Source organism: Agelaius phoeniceus, chromosome 8, assembly GCF_051311805.1.
Source record: "Agelaius phoeniceus isolate bAgePho1 chromosome 8, bAgePho1.hap1, whole genome shotgun sequence".
Classification (NCBI taxonomy): domain Eukaryota; kingdom Metazoa; phylum Chordata; class Aves; order Passeriformes; family Icteridae; genus Agelaius; species Agelaius phoeniceus.
This window is the reverse complement of record NC_135272.1, coordinates 30,755,818-30,772,882: the sequence shown is the minus strand read 5'-3', so window position 1 is coordinate 30,772,882 and position 17,065 is coordinate 30,755,818. Positions and strand designations below refer to the sequence as shown.

Here is a 17,065-nt window from a genome sequence, read left to right as displayed (position 1 = left end):
CTGTGATTTTTGTGGTGCTCTTCCCTTAGGTACAATTTGGAAATATCTATTAAAAGTAGCAGGAGAGGCAGAGGTACACGGATTTCTGGGAGACTTGGCCAAAGGAAGAGCTCTAGTTGCCTATGGATACTGACATCTCCTGAACTAGGTGACAGCTGAATGCAGCTGTGTAGATCTAAACTATGGACTTAAGATCTAAACTATGGACTTAAATGGGATTTAGGCTACTTTAGTGGCTAAATCTGTTTGCGGATTTATTCCTGAATGTCTTTTGAAAGGTTACTCATCAGTTCGGTGGAAGAGCAACAGAAAGAACACAGGATTTTTGACTTTTCTCCTCGTATTCAGACAGTGCTACGTTATGTGTTTGATAGAGGACAATGACCTTCAGAAAGTTTTCCATCATTTTAGAAGCTTTCTCAAAACTAGGACAGTGGTCTGGGCTCAGCCCTGACAACTTCTGAAAAGCCTCTCCAGGGTTCAGTCCTAAATATCATCATTGTGGACATGTCTGGTTTGAAAGCTTAAAGTCTGCAATGATGAGAAAAATCTGCTTGAATTTAATGGCATGGAAGCTCTCTTTTTACTTTCTGTGCCTTGGAAATGTGCAGGGCACCATTAAACCACCACTGGAAACAAAACCTCTTAAATCCACTCTGGCTTTTGCATGTGCTCTGTATGGTAATAACTGTGGCTAATGGGAAGATAGCTTCCACAATTATTATAATCAATAGATTGGGAATGCAAAGATAAAGCAAATTAGGACTAATCTGTTCTCTGTTTCTCCTAAATCAGTTCATAAACTGAGAAGACAAGCCAGTGCTGACTTAGATTTTCATTCAAATCGAGCTTTTGTGTCACATATTCCCAAGGACAGCAGGGTGACATCTTGTTTTCCCACTTGTCTGGAGTGTCCCTGTTAGTTTTTCTTTCATCTGAAAAAGCTCCAAATCTCTCAAATATTTTTGACTGGAGAACAGTGTGGTTGAGTAACACACTGATTTCATCAGAGGTCTGGGTAAGCCAAGGGACTGTCCCCCCAGCCAGGGTGGTGTGGGGAGTTGGGGTACCACCAAGATGTACCACCAGATGTAACACCAGATGTTTTGCTGGTGGCTGTGCCAACCACTCAGCAGTCTGTGCTGGATGAGCTGGTTAAGCCATATTGCTTCAAGAATTCATCACTGGAATGGGCTTGAAATTGCTTTTCTCTTACTGACAAAGTGCTGCCTGAAAAATACCTTTTCTACAGCCTGGGGGGTATTTGGGAAGAATTACCAACTCCTGTACAAGTGGGGGACCCTTAGCACAAACTGGGATGTGTGTGGTCATGTTGTACTCCCTGATTCTCAGCTCCATGAGGAACCCCAAGGTTGACTGTTGGCTCTGAAGCCTACCTTGGATAAAGGGAAGTGCTGCTGGATTCCAGCTCAGCTGAAGGCCATTAGCATTCTCCTGCTGTATTACATGCAGATTTTCTTGGCTCACAAGAATAGCATTACATGAAGTATGCATCCTATATCAGCAAAAGAAATGCATGCATGCAGAGATATAGCCAGGGTTTATAGGCTTATTAGAAGACTTATAAACAGTCCTCTCCTCCACCTCCTCTGTCCTTATTTCCCACTGACATTCCCCCTGGCTGTGTTTTCCCTTCTTCACCCTTAGGTACTTTCAGCAGATTGGGGTGAGAAGGTTTGTTTTTACTTTAAATAACTTAAAATCAGCAGCAGAGTCTTTGATCTATCACCACCCTGTATTGGCTGACCCTTGGGTGCACAGAGAGTGTTGGGAGTAAATACAAATTCAGTCATGTATCCTTGGCTCAGGAATTCAAATTCCAGGTGGCAGAATTCCTTATAGTGAGGGGATGTCAATGCAGTCCTCCCTCAAACAGGAAGGGTTGAGCAGCCAAAATTGTATTAAATGATGTAGGCATGCATATTGAAATTCTCCCTACACTTCAGGAATTTTTGTACCATACTGAATATGTATACAGAGCCCTGTTGGCACCAGGGTGATAGGGGATACCACATAGGGTGGGGAAGTTGGAGAACTTGAAAAAATGGATTGATCTTTTCCGCTCCCCCTTTAATTTAGCCTGTTTTTTCTATTTAAATCAGGATGGATGTGGAGGTGGGGAAAACAGCACTGCTTCTGCAGATGTGGCAAGATGCCTGCAGAGGAAAGGCCTTTGGAAAAGATGAGAGAAGTGTGCATTTTCTGCTGCAGGCCTTGGGAAGGGGTGGTAGCCAGCAGCCTGCACTAAAGGGACCCCTGGGTGCTGTGTCCTGATGAAGCTGGGTGCGTGGCCAGGGAGCCTCTGTGGCTCTGGAGACGTTTCCACTGCAGCCATTGCTCCTTTACCTGGAAAAGCTGCTGCAGGCTCAAACCCCCTTGGGTGCTGCCCTTCTGCTCCAAAGTGCATCAAGGGAACAGAAATCGAGAGTAAGAAGCTTAGAGATGCCTTGCTGAGCACTGGAATGTTCTGAGGACAGTGATAAGCAGTGCTGTATGGTCCATGGTCATCTTCTTCCATGAATCTTCTTTCTTTGGAGAAAGGTAGTGAGATGCACAGGTGCTGTGTGAAGGTTGACATGGGTGAAATGCCAGTGGACTCAAGGAGGCAGGAAGATGCTGGTGGCCAGGGATTTTACTTCTTTGCCATGAAGTGATTTTCTTGCTTGTTTTGCCATTTTCATAGATGTTGTAGGGCGTGTGTAGCAATTGCAGCTGGCATTTTTGATCTGGATGGAGAAACAAACCCTGAGTTGCAAGTGGCAAAGTCCTGGGCTTTCTTCTGGCACTGAGTAGCTCCTCAAGTTCAAGCCATTTAATTAAACTCAACACACTTATTTAAAGTTACTTAATTAAAGTCAACAATGTGTCAATGCTGATGGAAGCAATGACACCATCTCAGGTATCCCTCTGTGATCTGTGATGTCAGCTGCTGTCTGAAAATTTTATTTGCTCCTTAATTTCTTTTTTTTTTTTGGTAAATACGCCCATTGTGCACACTGACTCACTTTTTATTAATGAGAAATGTAAGGCTTTAAAAAAACAATTGCACTGTAGCCTCATTACTATGAAAAATCCATTACGTGGAAGCCATTTGTCAAAGACAATTGTTTAGTTGCTGTAATTTACATATTTATCAAGTTTGATTGGAATGTAATGACTTTGACTTTCTTCATTTTTTTTAACCTTTCTAACCCTCTTTCCATGAAAAGGGTGTTTTGTTTTGTTTTATGGGAAAGGGCAAAACATAATTCAATTTACATTGACTATCAAATATACTTATTAATATTTTGAATAATTGAAGTTCTTTTTCCTACATTGGAAATGAATTGTATTTCCAGGCTTTTACATGGAAACTAACGTGGGGTCTTATTAATCCATGAAGTTTTTGTTTCTACCAAGGGACCTAGCTGGAAAATTGATAGCACAGGACTCTCTAAATAAGATAATGAGTGTCAAGATAGTCAATATTTGATCTCCATATTTCTTGTAGTTGAAGGCTGAGAGTGGATGGGTTTCCAGTACAATCACATGATTATTATGGGTGATTAATTTGCATGTGGTGCTGGGGATGTTTTGACACAGCCCCAGCTACAAGCATTACATTCCCTTGGCCACAGGCTGGTAGCCAGGAGGCTGCTGAGGACACTGATCCCACACAAGCCTCTTACACTCCACTGAGCTGTAACAATGGATGGTGAGAAGTTGCTCCAGCAGCTGATACTGGGAGCTGCTAAAGTTAAGAAATGTGGCACTGCTTGTTTGCAACTGGTCCAGAGTGAAGAAATCTTGCCTGTGCCATGGAAAAAGGCTGTGAGATGTGATTTGGTGGCTGCAAAAACGACAGGTGAAGAGCAGGATGCCAGCTCTCCTCTGAGCTCTGGAACATGAGAATTGACCAGATCTGTGGTTTGCTGCCTGTAGAAGTTCATCTGGAGGGGTCAGGCAGTTCCTCTGGAGTAGTCCATGGCCCAAACAAAAGCTAGAATGATGCATAAAAAATTAAGTAATTTAAAAAAATATATAAACACCAAGGAAAGAAGCAAGTGACAAATAGAATGAAATTCAGCAAAAGAAACTGCTGGCTCAATACCAAGAAAAATTCCCTCAGGTTGGGAGAAAGGAATAATTTTCTGCAGAAATTGGGTGCTGACCAGATAAGGATGCTCCAGATGAGCTAAAAGGTCCTCCCCAGCTCCACTGTGAAAGGGCACACAGATATTTCAGTGCCTAACTTTGAGAGCTAGTGAGTATCAAGCAGCAGGTGGCCAGCCACAAGTATAACCTAAGTGACAAAAAATGATCTGCTACAGAAGCTGTGGCATGCAGTTCATCAGCCCCTCTTCTGTCCTCTGCTGCTTCACAGCATCTCCCACTTGACATTCCCATCTTTGACGTGTCCCATCCTTTAAATAAATGATGACTGAGAGTGATCCCCTTGAGCTTCAACTTGGAGCGTGTTTTTATTAATTTATTTCTCGCTGTGCTAGATTTCTCTCCTTCCACTTTTAAAGGCTCCTTTGACTTTAATTAAAATTCTCCATAGGCTTATTGCCTTGAGAGAGGGAATGTGAGTGTGTATAAATTGGTTTTAACAGTTTGCTGACTAGATAGGTTTTGCAAAGCTCTCACAGCCTTGCAGTGTGTGTCTAGTGCAGGCAACAAAATGTGTTTTCCCTTATGGCCCGTGCTGTATTGATTGACTGTGCCTCTGGAGTTTATTGCTAACTAACGATGGGACAAAAAGGACAATTAGGATCGGTGAACACTTGCGTGCACATGAAGTTAATGTGGTGCTTACAGGGAGCTTTGAGAGGGATCACGTCTGTGAGAGGAGCTGCTCTCAGTTTGTTGCCAGGCAGGGGACTGAGGCAGCTGGTTGGCTGGGGAAGGAGAAGGTTTTATGTGACCAGGTGGAATGTAAACGTCTTTGGGATAATTGTTTTTGCAACAGAGGGGAAAATGTCATAAGCAGCATCTGAAAAAGAATGGCAGCTTGCTTAATTGTTGGCCCTAAATAAGAATGGAAAGTGCCCTGCCTCCAGGCATGTATCTCACTGCTTCCTTTTGAAGGAAAGGACAAGGGTGTGACAGGACTTTGTCCTGCCAGACTCTGGGATTTATGAGATATGTCCAGTATTCCTGGTGCACTTCTGTCTGAGGCCGTGTCTGTGGCACCTGCTGTGCTGGAGTCAGTTGCCAGTGAATGGAGTGCACACACCTAAGCAAAGCTCATTTAGGGCTGTCAACTCCTCCCAAGCCAGAGATTCCCTGGCATCGTGTCCCTGTGATTAAAATCTGAGAAGAATCAATGAGCAAAAGCAGGGGCCTGTGAGAAGGGGGCCTTTTCCACCCCATCTCTGCCATCCTGCTTACATTAAGAACAGGTTTCTTACCCTGATTTGAAGCCAATGTCTAATATGACAGTAAAGAAGGATTTGCTCCTGGCTGCCTTAGGGGTGTGTGTACTTCAGCCCTGAGGGTAGTCTGTAATCCCCACCTTGCTGAAGTATTTCAAAATTTGAATTTGGTGTGTAAGACCCTCTACTGAGCATCTCAATTTTTGGTGCCGTGGGTTCGGGGCTGAATTCTGATTTCAGGCAAGTGGTGAATATGAAAAGAGAAACAATTCAGTGGTGTCTCTTTCTTGCCTGTGGGCTCAAGCCTCTCTCCAAAGAGTGCTGGTGCTTCCCAGTGAGGTCAGTGTCACATTCTGAGGAGCATGCCTCTTCATGAATCTCATTTCAGCAGGTTGCTTTTTATTGACCACTAGCTCAGCTACCGAAGAGCTCACAGTCATAGTTCAGTGAAGGCCAAAACCCCTTGCAAGAACACCCTGCACTTCTTGCTTGGGATCACTGCTCTCAAGGTTTTGTACACTGAAGGTTTTATTCTTCCTAACCCTGTCAGTCCTTGTCCTTCTGCCCAGGGAGGGTCTGATGCAACACATAAATAAAAAAAAAAAATCATCTCCTGTGTCCTGTAATTGGTCATGTCCCCACCTCTTTTCAATGGGTGTTCAGGAAGAATAAGAGAGAGCAGGGTTCCTGTTGTTCAGGTCAGTGTCAAAAAGGTGGAGCACAGGAGATGAATTGGTGACAGTGTTGGTTGTGTTGCTTCACTGCTCTCCCAGGTCTGAGACCTTAGCCCAGCAGGCTGAAACTTTGGTTGCTTTTCAGTTCTTTTCCTCACAGAAGGAAACTTGAGTAGGTCTCCAGCTTTGTCCACTATTTCAGGCCACACCAAGCTTTTCTTTTTTCCTAATTCTACTCCTGTTATACTTTTTGCCTGTTTCTTAAGTGAATAATATGAGACCTAGCCCCAGAGAATGGAGATTTTCTGGTTACAGCTTCCCAGAAACATCTTTCCCAATTTTTGCATGTTCTGTCGCAGCTTGTTCCTTCCCTATTTTTTTATCCATTGGCCCTGAGAGGTTAGAGATGCTGGACTCACAGATTCTGGAGTTGTATCTTATGGCAGCTATAAATGTCATTTTCAGCGCTGCCTTCCTTGGAAAAATTCATGAAGAGCACAAGGATGTGGCTGTGCATCTCAAAGAAATTAGAAGAGTTTTGAGAATAGCTGTACAGGGACTGACTCTCAGTTCTGTTCTGAAGTGCACATGGTTTTTCTCAGTTTTTCTATGGGAAAGTCTGAGCACTAAAGTTAATCTCAGGCAAAGCCACAGCAAAACTGGAAAAAAAACCCAAAACAGATCAAAGGTGTCCTGGCTGCTCCTGTAACTGCTGGACTACTTTGTGAGGGGTGGTAATTCCCTCTTTTCTACTTTGGCTGAAATTCTGCCATAAATTATTCTCTTATCTTTAAGTCCATGCATACTTATAGCAAACAAACACAGCCGTAGCCCTCTCCACTGGAGAGAGCTGATAGAGAATTGCTTTTTAAGAGGTCCTAGCATCATGTTCTGAATCCCTGGATTTTAAAGACAAACTGAAAAAGTACCCATGTAATGTAGTATTTCAGGTGGAAATGTCTTGCATCTGAATATTTTAGTTCCATTCCTCTGTAAAAAGTGAAGGCTACTGGGAGGGTGAGAATTCCAGAGGGATGATAGCTCTGAACAGAGAGAGCAAGAAAGATACCAGTTAGTATTGATTCCTTCCCAAAGGATGAGGTCTGCTTCCTCTGGGGCAGCAGGCAGCTCCTGAGTGTTTCCATCTCCTCCTCACTGGTGAGGGGCTGTGGAGCCCAGTCAAGAGAGCCCTCTGGAATGGCTGAAGATCATTCCTGCTGTCACTGGAGAAGTGCTGCTGTATATGTAAGACACTGCATTTCTATCCGATGTAAGATTTTTACAGAGAGACAAATAGGACGTTTGGTTTATTCCATTTGTAGTTCATTGTCAACCACTGCAAGGAAAAATAAAGTGAGTACTGTAGATCAGAGTTCATGTATTCAAGTACAGATGGGTGAGTTCTGAGTCAATGGCATTTAAGGAAATGGCACTGAAAGACACTCAAGTAAAATGAAGACTTGAGCAAATCGTGTCTAGAATGTTTTTGTCTTGGTGTTTTTATTCTTTTCCCTGCAGGTAAACTTTACTTTCTTGTTCTATATCATCTGAAGGACACATGCATTTTCTGGGATTTTGGGAATGATTTCTGGGGTTCTGGGATTAGACATCAAATTTAACAAGATGATGTATAGCTTTGAGGAGACACATTTGATGTACCACTTAGCCTTCCCATAATTTACTGCATGCTTCTGGTCTCTGGAGGGCAAGGGGTTGATCTACACTCCAACCTGACTTTATAAATAGCAAAGCAGAAAAGGGAAAAAGAAAGCAGGCTGGGGACCTGCCTGCTAAACTGTTATGATATGACAGTGATGCAGGTAGGTGACATTAAATGCTACTGTCTGCATCCTTAATTGTGAGTTGTCATCACCTTGGCCATTTGAGGACGAATAATGTGCTGCTCATATTCCAGATTTCTATTCTTATTCATAGAACTGTATGTTCCAATGTTCAAATGCATATGTATAATTTAAAAACAAAACCTCAGGTTTTTAGGAGTGTTTTTTGGAGGCTTTTTTTTTTAGTGGAGATGAGGAGGAAGGGAAGATGTGAGTGTATCTTGAATGGTTTTGCGTGCATTTAATTTTCCTGCCTCAAAAGCGTAGTGAGCTGCCAGTATCAGAAAGCCCAAATGGAAAAATGGTTGCTTACAAGATGTAATGAAGATTAAAAACAAGCAAATGTGGCTGGGAGGTAAGGGGGCTCTTGCTCTGTAGGCATTTGCCATTTCTGATTTTGCAAATAGCTCTGCAGCGTCATTCGATCTGTGCTTCAGCATAATTTTACCAGGAGATATTTCTGGCCTTTTGCTTCACAGTCAGATCCTTTTGCTGGGCTATTATGTTGAAAATGCAGTTTTAACATCAAAACTGTTTATGTAACCTCCCACCACATGGAACCCATCCAGAACACCCTGCAACTGAGGCAGGGAAGGGGAACAAGGGGATGAAAACCAAGAGCTGGGTGGAAATAGTGCCTGCTCTGAGATGTAGATAGGCCAATTCCTTTCAATAAATAGAAGTTAGGCTGCTGGTATAAGCCTGTCTACTTAAACTGTAGTGGAAGTTCACTCAGCTGCATTCCAGCAGAGCTCCAGGCTGTGAGGGAGGCACGGGGCATTGCTACAGAGGACTGAGAGGGAAGAGGAGGGAGGGACACAGCCATATCCAGGAAGAACATCACACAGCTGCTGGGCTTTCAGATTCCTGGTGGCACTGACAAGTGTTGATAACTCTGTCAGCATCTGCCTGCAGAACACTGAGTCCCACTTTGCTGCCTGCCCCTGTTTGTCCCAATAGGATGCTCATGGCAAAAGTCTAAAGGTTCCTTTTTGCCATTTTCTGCTGAAATATATTTAATTTGCTTTGAACAAGAGCAAACCCAAATCCCAGGGCCTCTGAATAAGGGGGAGTTATGGAGGGGGAATACAATTAATGTCTTAATCCTGTGTCACCCTTTCTTTGAGACACTGTGCTACATTAAATTGATTTTGCAAATGAAAGCTAAAAGCTAAGCAAAAGCCACCAATCTATTTTGCCTAAAGATGATTTTAGTGCTCTTTATGTTCCCCTAAATGACAAACCAATTTGTTACCTGCCTACATAAACATTTGCCTATATTAGCCCCAGAAATGTTTTATTTTTATTAGCCCAAACTTTATCTTTTTATGAAGACAGAGGGGCCCAATAAAATTAGTGTGCAAATATAATACCCAATTTGCATTTTTCCATGGTCAGCAGAAAAGCTGAGTAAAATCAATTTGATATTAGGTCAGCATATACATCAATAAAGCATACGCTCACACAGGACCATTGTAATGGTTCCTGTAATTTCTATGCTGCCAGAGTAAAGAGATTAAATAATATTAAATGCTCCAAAATAGCTTCGCTTTTAAGAGGAATGTAAAAAGAAAGGGAGACTTTGGCATAAAACGAGCAATAAAGGATAATAGTTGCACAATCTCCAACTTTAAAACATTGTGACAATGATCTCAGAGGCAGGCTTCCTGCAAAATGGCCCCAACTCAGCTCTCATGCCAAAATTATGGTTAAGCACATTTTTGAGTACGATGCAAGTCCATCCAACAAATCATGTACTTAAGCACCTGACAGAATCAAGGACAGAGCCTGAATGAACACCCAGAACTTGGAAGGTTTTGGATGCAGTTTTGAGCATTACATGCAGGACCATTGCTGAGGAGATGGTCCTGGCACAAAGGAGGCTTTGCTGAAAAAACTCCAGGCAGGACAGAATGAAGGTGATGGGAGGTGAGGGCAGTCCACGAGCAGTGAGGGTCCCCTGTAGCAACGCCACCCCATCACAGACTTGGCCTTCCATGGCTTTTGCATGGGATACAAAATTCTGCTGCCTCCCATTTTGGGTAAAACTGCATAGGAATGGGTGTCTGACTTCCAGAACCTCTATCCCAGTCTTTGCTCATCACTCTGTGGTACAAATGGCATCATTTCTACCTTCTGTACCTCCTAGTTTCTTTGTGCTGCTCAAGCCAACTATAAGAAGGTGAGAAAGAAAGTCCGACCTCACCAAGTCCAGTGGATTCACTAGTGACCAAAATTGCTGTTCCTTTGCACTCCTGCATTGCTGAGATGCATGCTCTTACCTGAAATGGCATTTGTGGACAGAAGGAGCAAAAATAAATGGGATTAGGTGCTGATCTGGTCTCTTAGGAAAAACCAGAGTACAGCAAATGCTGCTTGGATTTGATTTGCTGGAGCAGGTTAATGTGGTGTGGATGAGGCACCTGGGGCAGCGCTCGCTTTCGACACAGATGTTCCAGCTCTGCTGGGCACAGACAAGCTGGGGTGGCACACAGGAGGGGAATGCAATAGAGCTGCTTTGATCTCCTCTGTGGAGTCTTTAACTCGCAGGGTTTTGAATAAAAACAAGCTGACATCAGCCCACCTCGTACTGCCAAGTACCTGAGACAGGATGGCAATATGGAATTCATTTGCAGGGGATAACATTCCATTAAAATATACGTGGGTATTTAAATAAAATTGTTATTTGGCCATATGTTTGTAGGATGATGGATTCCCATGGATTGGAGCCTTCTGGTCTTACAGAGATGACAAGGTTTTTCTAGTATCTTTCTCAACTTTGAAGTCCTCTGCAAAGGAGTGAAATTCACTCCCAAGATCTCCTGACGGGCATCAGCCTCACGGCTTTCTGAACCCAACTTCCAGGGTCAGACCTCTCATCCTGAGTGCTGATTTGTGAATTTGAATCATAAACTACATCATGACTGCAAGACCTAAAGAAACCACAAATCTGCAGTCTGATTCTGGTCTGACAAGGCAGCAGAAAAGATCCTGGAGGTTGAGGAGTGATGTTCTCCCTCAGTTCTGTTATAGTACTTCATCTTGGTGGTGCAAATGCAATTCCATAAATTTAATATTTCTGCTTGAATGTTCTAGATACCTGCCATTAAGGTGCTATATACAAATACTATCATTTTCATGTTTTTATAGTAGCATAAAAATGAAAATTGAATGAAAATGGCTAAGTGAATTTCTTGCCTTCCCATGAAGGTTTAGAATTCGATCTGACTCTCTCTTTGTAAGTAGAAAATGTTTTCTGTGCGAGCCTCCTTTAGCTGCAGCAGCACAATAAGCAACCAGGAGTAGAAATTGCTGTTTCCTGGGTGAGAGCTGAGGGAGTGCTGCCAGTGGGGTTAAGTGACTGGCCTGACCTGCCAAAGCTTTAGAGGAGAAGGAACATGGGTTGAGGGCCAAGCAGCACAAGTGATGTTCAGAATGAGAGATCTGAGCTGCTTGCTTGCAGTTCATTGAGTTTCTTTTCACTATGAAATTTGCTTGGTGTTTACCACTACTGTGGTTGCTGGGGAGCCAGAGTAGATGTTGAGGTTAGTGTTGATTGTTCTGAATAGCATCTCTGATCTCCACAGCTTTGCTCTGGGGAATTCTCCTCTGAGCAGGGGCAGGATGGCAGTGGGTGAGGAGCAGGACTCCAGGGTGTAACACACAGTGACAGATTATTTAGGTCTCTCGTAAGGCAAGGCAAGTATTACCCACAATAATGATAGTGGTAGCCTTCAAAGGGAAGAGAAAATATTCATTTAAATCTTCAATATATGTTCCAGAAAAGAAAATGGAAAAGGAGCTATTCCAGACATGTCTACTTTCCTCTCTTTCCAAAAAAAACAGTTTTGCAAAGGAGTTTTGTTTCTAAGATTCACTGCTATGGTGTTCAGAAGGGTAAAAGTGGTACCACAACAGATTTCTCTGCATTTGCACAAGTCTCAAAGCTGTGGCTAAATGGAGTGTGCCTTTCTGTCATTTTGCTTAAGCGCTTTTGGCATCTACTAAGCAAAGCTATACACTTCTAATCTTCTTAATTTTGATTGATCTTTTCAATCCTGAAGTAGAAAATAGGATGTATTTCTAATGTAACATTTAATTTAAAAAATGAAATGGTGTTTTGTAGTTTTTTAGTGGGTTAACCTTGGTTAGCAGCCAGATGCCCACACAGCTGCTCCCTCTTCTCCAGGACCGGGGGAGGAAATAAAAAGGAAAGGCTCATGGGTCAGAGAAAGACAAGGGTATCATTTACTGATTGCACTGGGGGGAAAGCAGGCTTGACTTGTGGGGATTTTAATTCATTGCCAATTAAAATAGACTTGCAGAGTGAAAGTTATTGATCATAATAATGATTCTAATAAGTGTTATGAAGCATAAATAACAACAATTTTGTAATTGAAAACAAAGCCAAAGCCACAAAACACCCCAAAGCAATCCTCTTTCCAAAAGATTCCTGTCCAGTGCTGATCCAGACCCAAAGCAGCCATGGTGCTGAGCATCACATCTGTGCTGTGCCACAGTCCCTTTAATGCAATGCTGGTTTTCCAACAGGGAAAGAAAACTCATCTCCTCTTGCTAAAGTGATCCCAGCCTTCTCCTTTTGTTCCTTAAAGTTGGTTTGGTGATTTATCTCCTTCCTCCCACTCTACTTAATGCAAATGATGTGGGATGGTGATCGACTCCGAGCTGATGGGGTTGTGCTCCTTTTTGTTGCCTCCCACTTTTCTTCTGCTGAGAGAATTGACCCCACCAGCTGCAGGGTTTGGCAGACACTTTCTTTCTTATATTTCTTTGCCTCTGGAGTTCAAAAACATCAGAGAATGGTGAAGCTGGTGTAAGAGAGAACAAATGAACGGCTGAGTTATAGGGAGAGCAGCAGCAGGACTTTGAGATGCTAAGGAAATAAAAGAAGAAACCTGCTGCAATTGTCTCCTGAGAACAGCAAAAAATGTATTGATTATTCCTATGGTTCTGTAAGGTGTGATTTGCCCTAGGGAAAATGGAGCACTTCTAAGAATTTGGGAAATGAAAAAAAATTAACTAAGGTATGGTCTTGAGGACTCTCACACATCTTTGAAAATAAAAGTCTGACTTTGGATATGTGTGCAGTACATCTACCTAATTAAAAGAGGAAAAAAAAAACCCAAAACAAAAAACCAACAACTTGGATTTAGATTCCAGTCTGTAAACTTTTTACTTCAAAACAAAGATTTAAACTGTCTCTAGCAATTGGAGCCTGCTGTGTTTAGCATTACCCCTGCTGTGTGTGTTCAGGTTGAGATAAGCCATCTAACTGAGGTCCTGACCTCTTATAGTCTTTAAAATTCCCAGAACCCATTTTGCAAGAGCAGGATTTTCATCTGCTGTTTATGAAATGCAGTCACAGCACAAACAAAGGAAGGATCCTGGTTGACCCGTGTAGTTTATGGCTGAAGCAGGTGGCCAAAGTGGTGTGGTTTCAAAACTGAGGGATTAACCCATGTTAAAGTCAGCATAGTTGGGATCTAAATCTGTCTTCCACCTATCTGCAATTTGAAGGGGAAATGGCACATTTTCATGCCCTCACTGGAGAAGGTTCCTGGATTTAATCTTGGTCTCTTTTCTATACTTTTTTTTTTAAACTTTTCTTTCAGTTAGAGCAGGTGCAGTTCCAAACACTTAACAGATTTTTAAAAAATCACCTCTAAATCCTCCAGAGCAAAGCCTAATAAATATAATTTGTAGCACTTTGCCACTGCCTGGCACTGTTAGGGCTTGGACCAAGTGTAATGCAGGGTGCAATTGGCTTCACCATGACTGGAGCCCCAGTGCTATTCCTGTGGCCCAGGGGGTCATTTGTCACGAGTGAGAGCACAATCACAGTGCAGTTAAACTCTCTGCAGTAAATCCTGGGGTTTAAAAAGAGACCTAAACTCATTGTTGCAGGTTTGGCTGCATGTCATTAGTCTTGCAGCCCTAGTGCAGTCTGGGGAGGAGACCTGGTGACTCTGTCCCTTTGGTCAGGGATTGTGCTTGTTTATAATGTGTGACCAATTCTAATGAAAGGGTGTGTTTTAGAAACTAACAGTTGTTTGCTTCTACATCTGGGGCACAGTTTAATGATCTTAATTTCTCTTTTTCTTTCCCCCCACTCTGTCCCCTGCCCCTTTCTGCTGCAGCAAACCTGCGTCCAGGGGCTGAACAGAAAGTTGTGTTCATCACAGCACGGGTCCATCCTGGGGAAACTCCCTCTTCCTTCGTCTGCCAAGGTGAGTGTCTGCTCCAAGGTGGCAGATCTGATCTGGGATCTGATCTCCTCCTGCTGCTGCACGTGCTTGGTGGGGAGAGCTTTGGCTCTGGAAGGGGACGTGACAGATTTTTCCACAGTGGAAATCAGCATATCAGGACATCAGCAGAGTCTCTCATCTAATACCCAGCTGCTCATCTTCCTTCAGGCTGTAGGAATAGCTTGGCTCCAAGTCTCGTGAAGGTTTTCTGAACTTGGTCAGGATTGGACAGGATTGGGCTCTGAAGCTGTTTGGGAGGAATGAGACAGTCACACTTGTATGCAATATATTTGTGTAAAGGTCCTTTTCTTCGAGCTTTTCCAGCCCATTTTTCTGGGGTTTATTTGGGGTTTATTCTGTTAACTGCTTTTTTTTTTTCTTGCTGTGTACCATCTCCAGCTTCTTTTCCAACACAAAGCAGTGACCCTACCTCTCCAGTTGAATTCTAAGAGGCCTCTCTTTGTCTGAAGCTGCTGCTCAGAGGAACACAGCTCCCAGTGGCTGACAGCTGTTTCCTGCACAAAGCATTCCTGCTAAAAATAGAAAGCAAATTGCCCAGCTTGTATTTATAAAGAGTTGTAAATCTCTTGGCTCGTGGGTACAAATAAATAAATAACCCTGGCACGCCTTCATATAACTTCATTGTACAGGTCTGAAATATTGTACTTATGCATGTGACTGTCTGCAGCAGTGAAGTGTTGATGGTGTAAATCAAAGCAGCTCCCCTGGAGCCAGGGCAATTTGGTAATTCACTGCAGCAGCTTGGACCTGGCCCTGCTGAGCCCACGAGCTGCATCAATCAAGCATATGCAGAGTTTATGATGTTGTCTGCTCATGGTGCCACAGGCTCCATTGCCATGGGCCCTGCTGGTGCCCAAAGACCTCGGTGGGGAGGGTCTGGCTCAGATTCATGCTCTTCTCTCTGTGTGCTCCTCATCCTGGCAAGGGGCTGTGTCTGGCATCACTGAGGTGCTGCCCCCTCTGCTGCCCCAGCCCCGTGGGCTTGCAGGACACTCTCCTTGCTGGCCTGGAGCAGCAAAGGTAAAACCCTTCCTCTAATAAAACAATGCTTCAGACTGAGAGCAGGAAAACTCAGCGAGTTTCCCACCTCCTGCCGTGCCACAGTCAATGCAGGGCATTATAGCACACATGATGTTTGTTAATGAATATGGATTTTTAATTGGCTGCTTTGATTCTGTTTGTGGCTGCTGGCATAGCCCTGTGAAATGAAAGCTGAGGCATGCTGCTGAGGTGGTGCTTTGTAAATGATGTTATTTTATTTTGATAATGGAGAGTTTATTCAAAAGGGAAATAATCAGAAAAAAAAAAAAAAGGATGTGTAAAAGCGTGTGGCATGCTTAGCCTGATGAAACAGCTAGATAGAAGTCATGCTCTGATTGTCTCATGGAAACTTTATGCTTTGTAAGAAAAAAAGCAAAAAAACAAACAAAGAAAACCCAAACAAATAAGCAAAAAAAAAAAAAAAGGCAGGAAGTACAAGAAAAATAACAAGGAGATATCAAGATATGAGTTTTGGAGAAGCACATGAGAAACTTGCTTTGGCTGAGTCACAGCTCCTGATTCACTCCCGGACCCAGAGGCTCTGGGCTCTGCACTGAGCCCCTGCCCCATGCAGGCAGAGCTGCCTCCTGTGCAGAATCAGCATCCAGACAAGTGGAAATGTCAAACATTTCAAGGCCATTGCAGAGTTGTTTCTAACACTGCCAAATGTGAAACTGGGTGCTTGCTCCATCTTTGGAAACTTTTGTGTGGGAGGATCAAAAGAAAGGATAAAAAAGATTCCTCTGGCAGTCAAGTTGAGGGCACACTTAGGAATTTTATTTCTGGAGTCTCAGGAAGGTTTTTGGCATAGTTAGGTGTTGCAGATTTTATATCCAGATGCCAGCTCAGTGCATATGGAACATGTCAGGACTATTTTTTTTCTTGGTGGAGAGATTTCTTCTTGAATGTTTGATGATGCTCACCACCTGGAGCATTAAGATCTGGAAACTGATCCCAAAGATTCCCCAGGAGCAAGCAGCATGTCCTGGATGGAAGACCAGAGCTGTGACTGCCCAAGCTTGGAGAATCAGTCCATAGGGGAATCGAGAATGAGCAAAAAGCTTTATATTTTTTGGTTTTCATATTTTCCCATTGATCTTTGGTTTTAATTAGTTCAGTCACTGTCTTCTTTAATGTCTGAACATAATATAATATCTGACTCCTTACTCACTTTCATATCCTGTCTTTGAGCTGACCAGTTCCCTGGTTTTTGCTGAGGGATTTTTAGCTGTATACTCCAAACAGGAGTTTCCTGAAGCCTGGCAGAAACTACCTATTACAGGCCCCATTTGTATGAGTTTTTTGTTTTGTTTGGTTGGTTTTGGGGTTTTTGTTTTTGTTTTTTTGGTGTGTGTGTGCATGGTTTTTTGGTTTTTTTTGTTTGGTTTTTTTTTTGTTTGTTTGGGTTTTTTTTGGTTTTGACTAGTCAAGGCCCTTAAGAAGCAAGTTTTCTAGCTTTAATACATCAGGAGATGCTTGTGCCTGTCTTTTGATCCCTTGTTCTCCACTTACCCACATGTTATGAATCTAAGCAAGGATTTCGTATTCCTGCGGGAATAAAAAAATCTTGTCATCTCTCTGTTCAAAATTGTTTCTCTGTCATTCTTCTTCATATTCTACTGTAAAGAATGCACTGAAAACTGAGTTTTGGATACAAATGCCCTTCATCCCTGCAAATGTGCAGGTATTTTAAACTTGGATGGACATTTGTGTCACCTTCCAGCTGTGGAGTGCTTGCAGCAGTAGCCAGCCCTCCTTAGAATCATCAGGCACCTCATCCAGCAGTTACAAAGAAATGCTGTAATATTTCACACATGCTGCAGCTGCCACAAAACCCTGGAGGG

The 17,065-nt window shown here is 43.0% G+C and overlaps 1 protein-coding gene across 3 annotated transcripts in view; it reads left to right on the top strand.

Moving 5' to 3' along the window:
• LOC129124075 (BEN domain-containing protein 5) overlaps window positions 1-17,065 on the top strand; it is an 883,204-nt gene that overhangs the window by 664,988 nt on the left and 201,151 nt on the right. For all 3 annotated transcript variants that reach the window (XM_054638799.2, XM_077182498.1, XM_077182497.1), the window contains one exon: window positions 14,052-14,141. In XM_054638799.2, coding sequence (XP_054494774.2) covers window positions 14,052-14,141 — 90 coding nt within the window. The remainder of the gene's footprint in view (window positions 1-14,051; window positions 14,142-17,065) is intronic.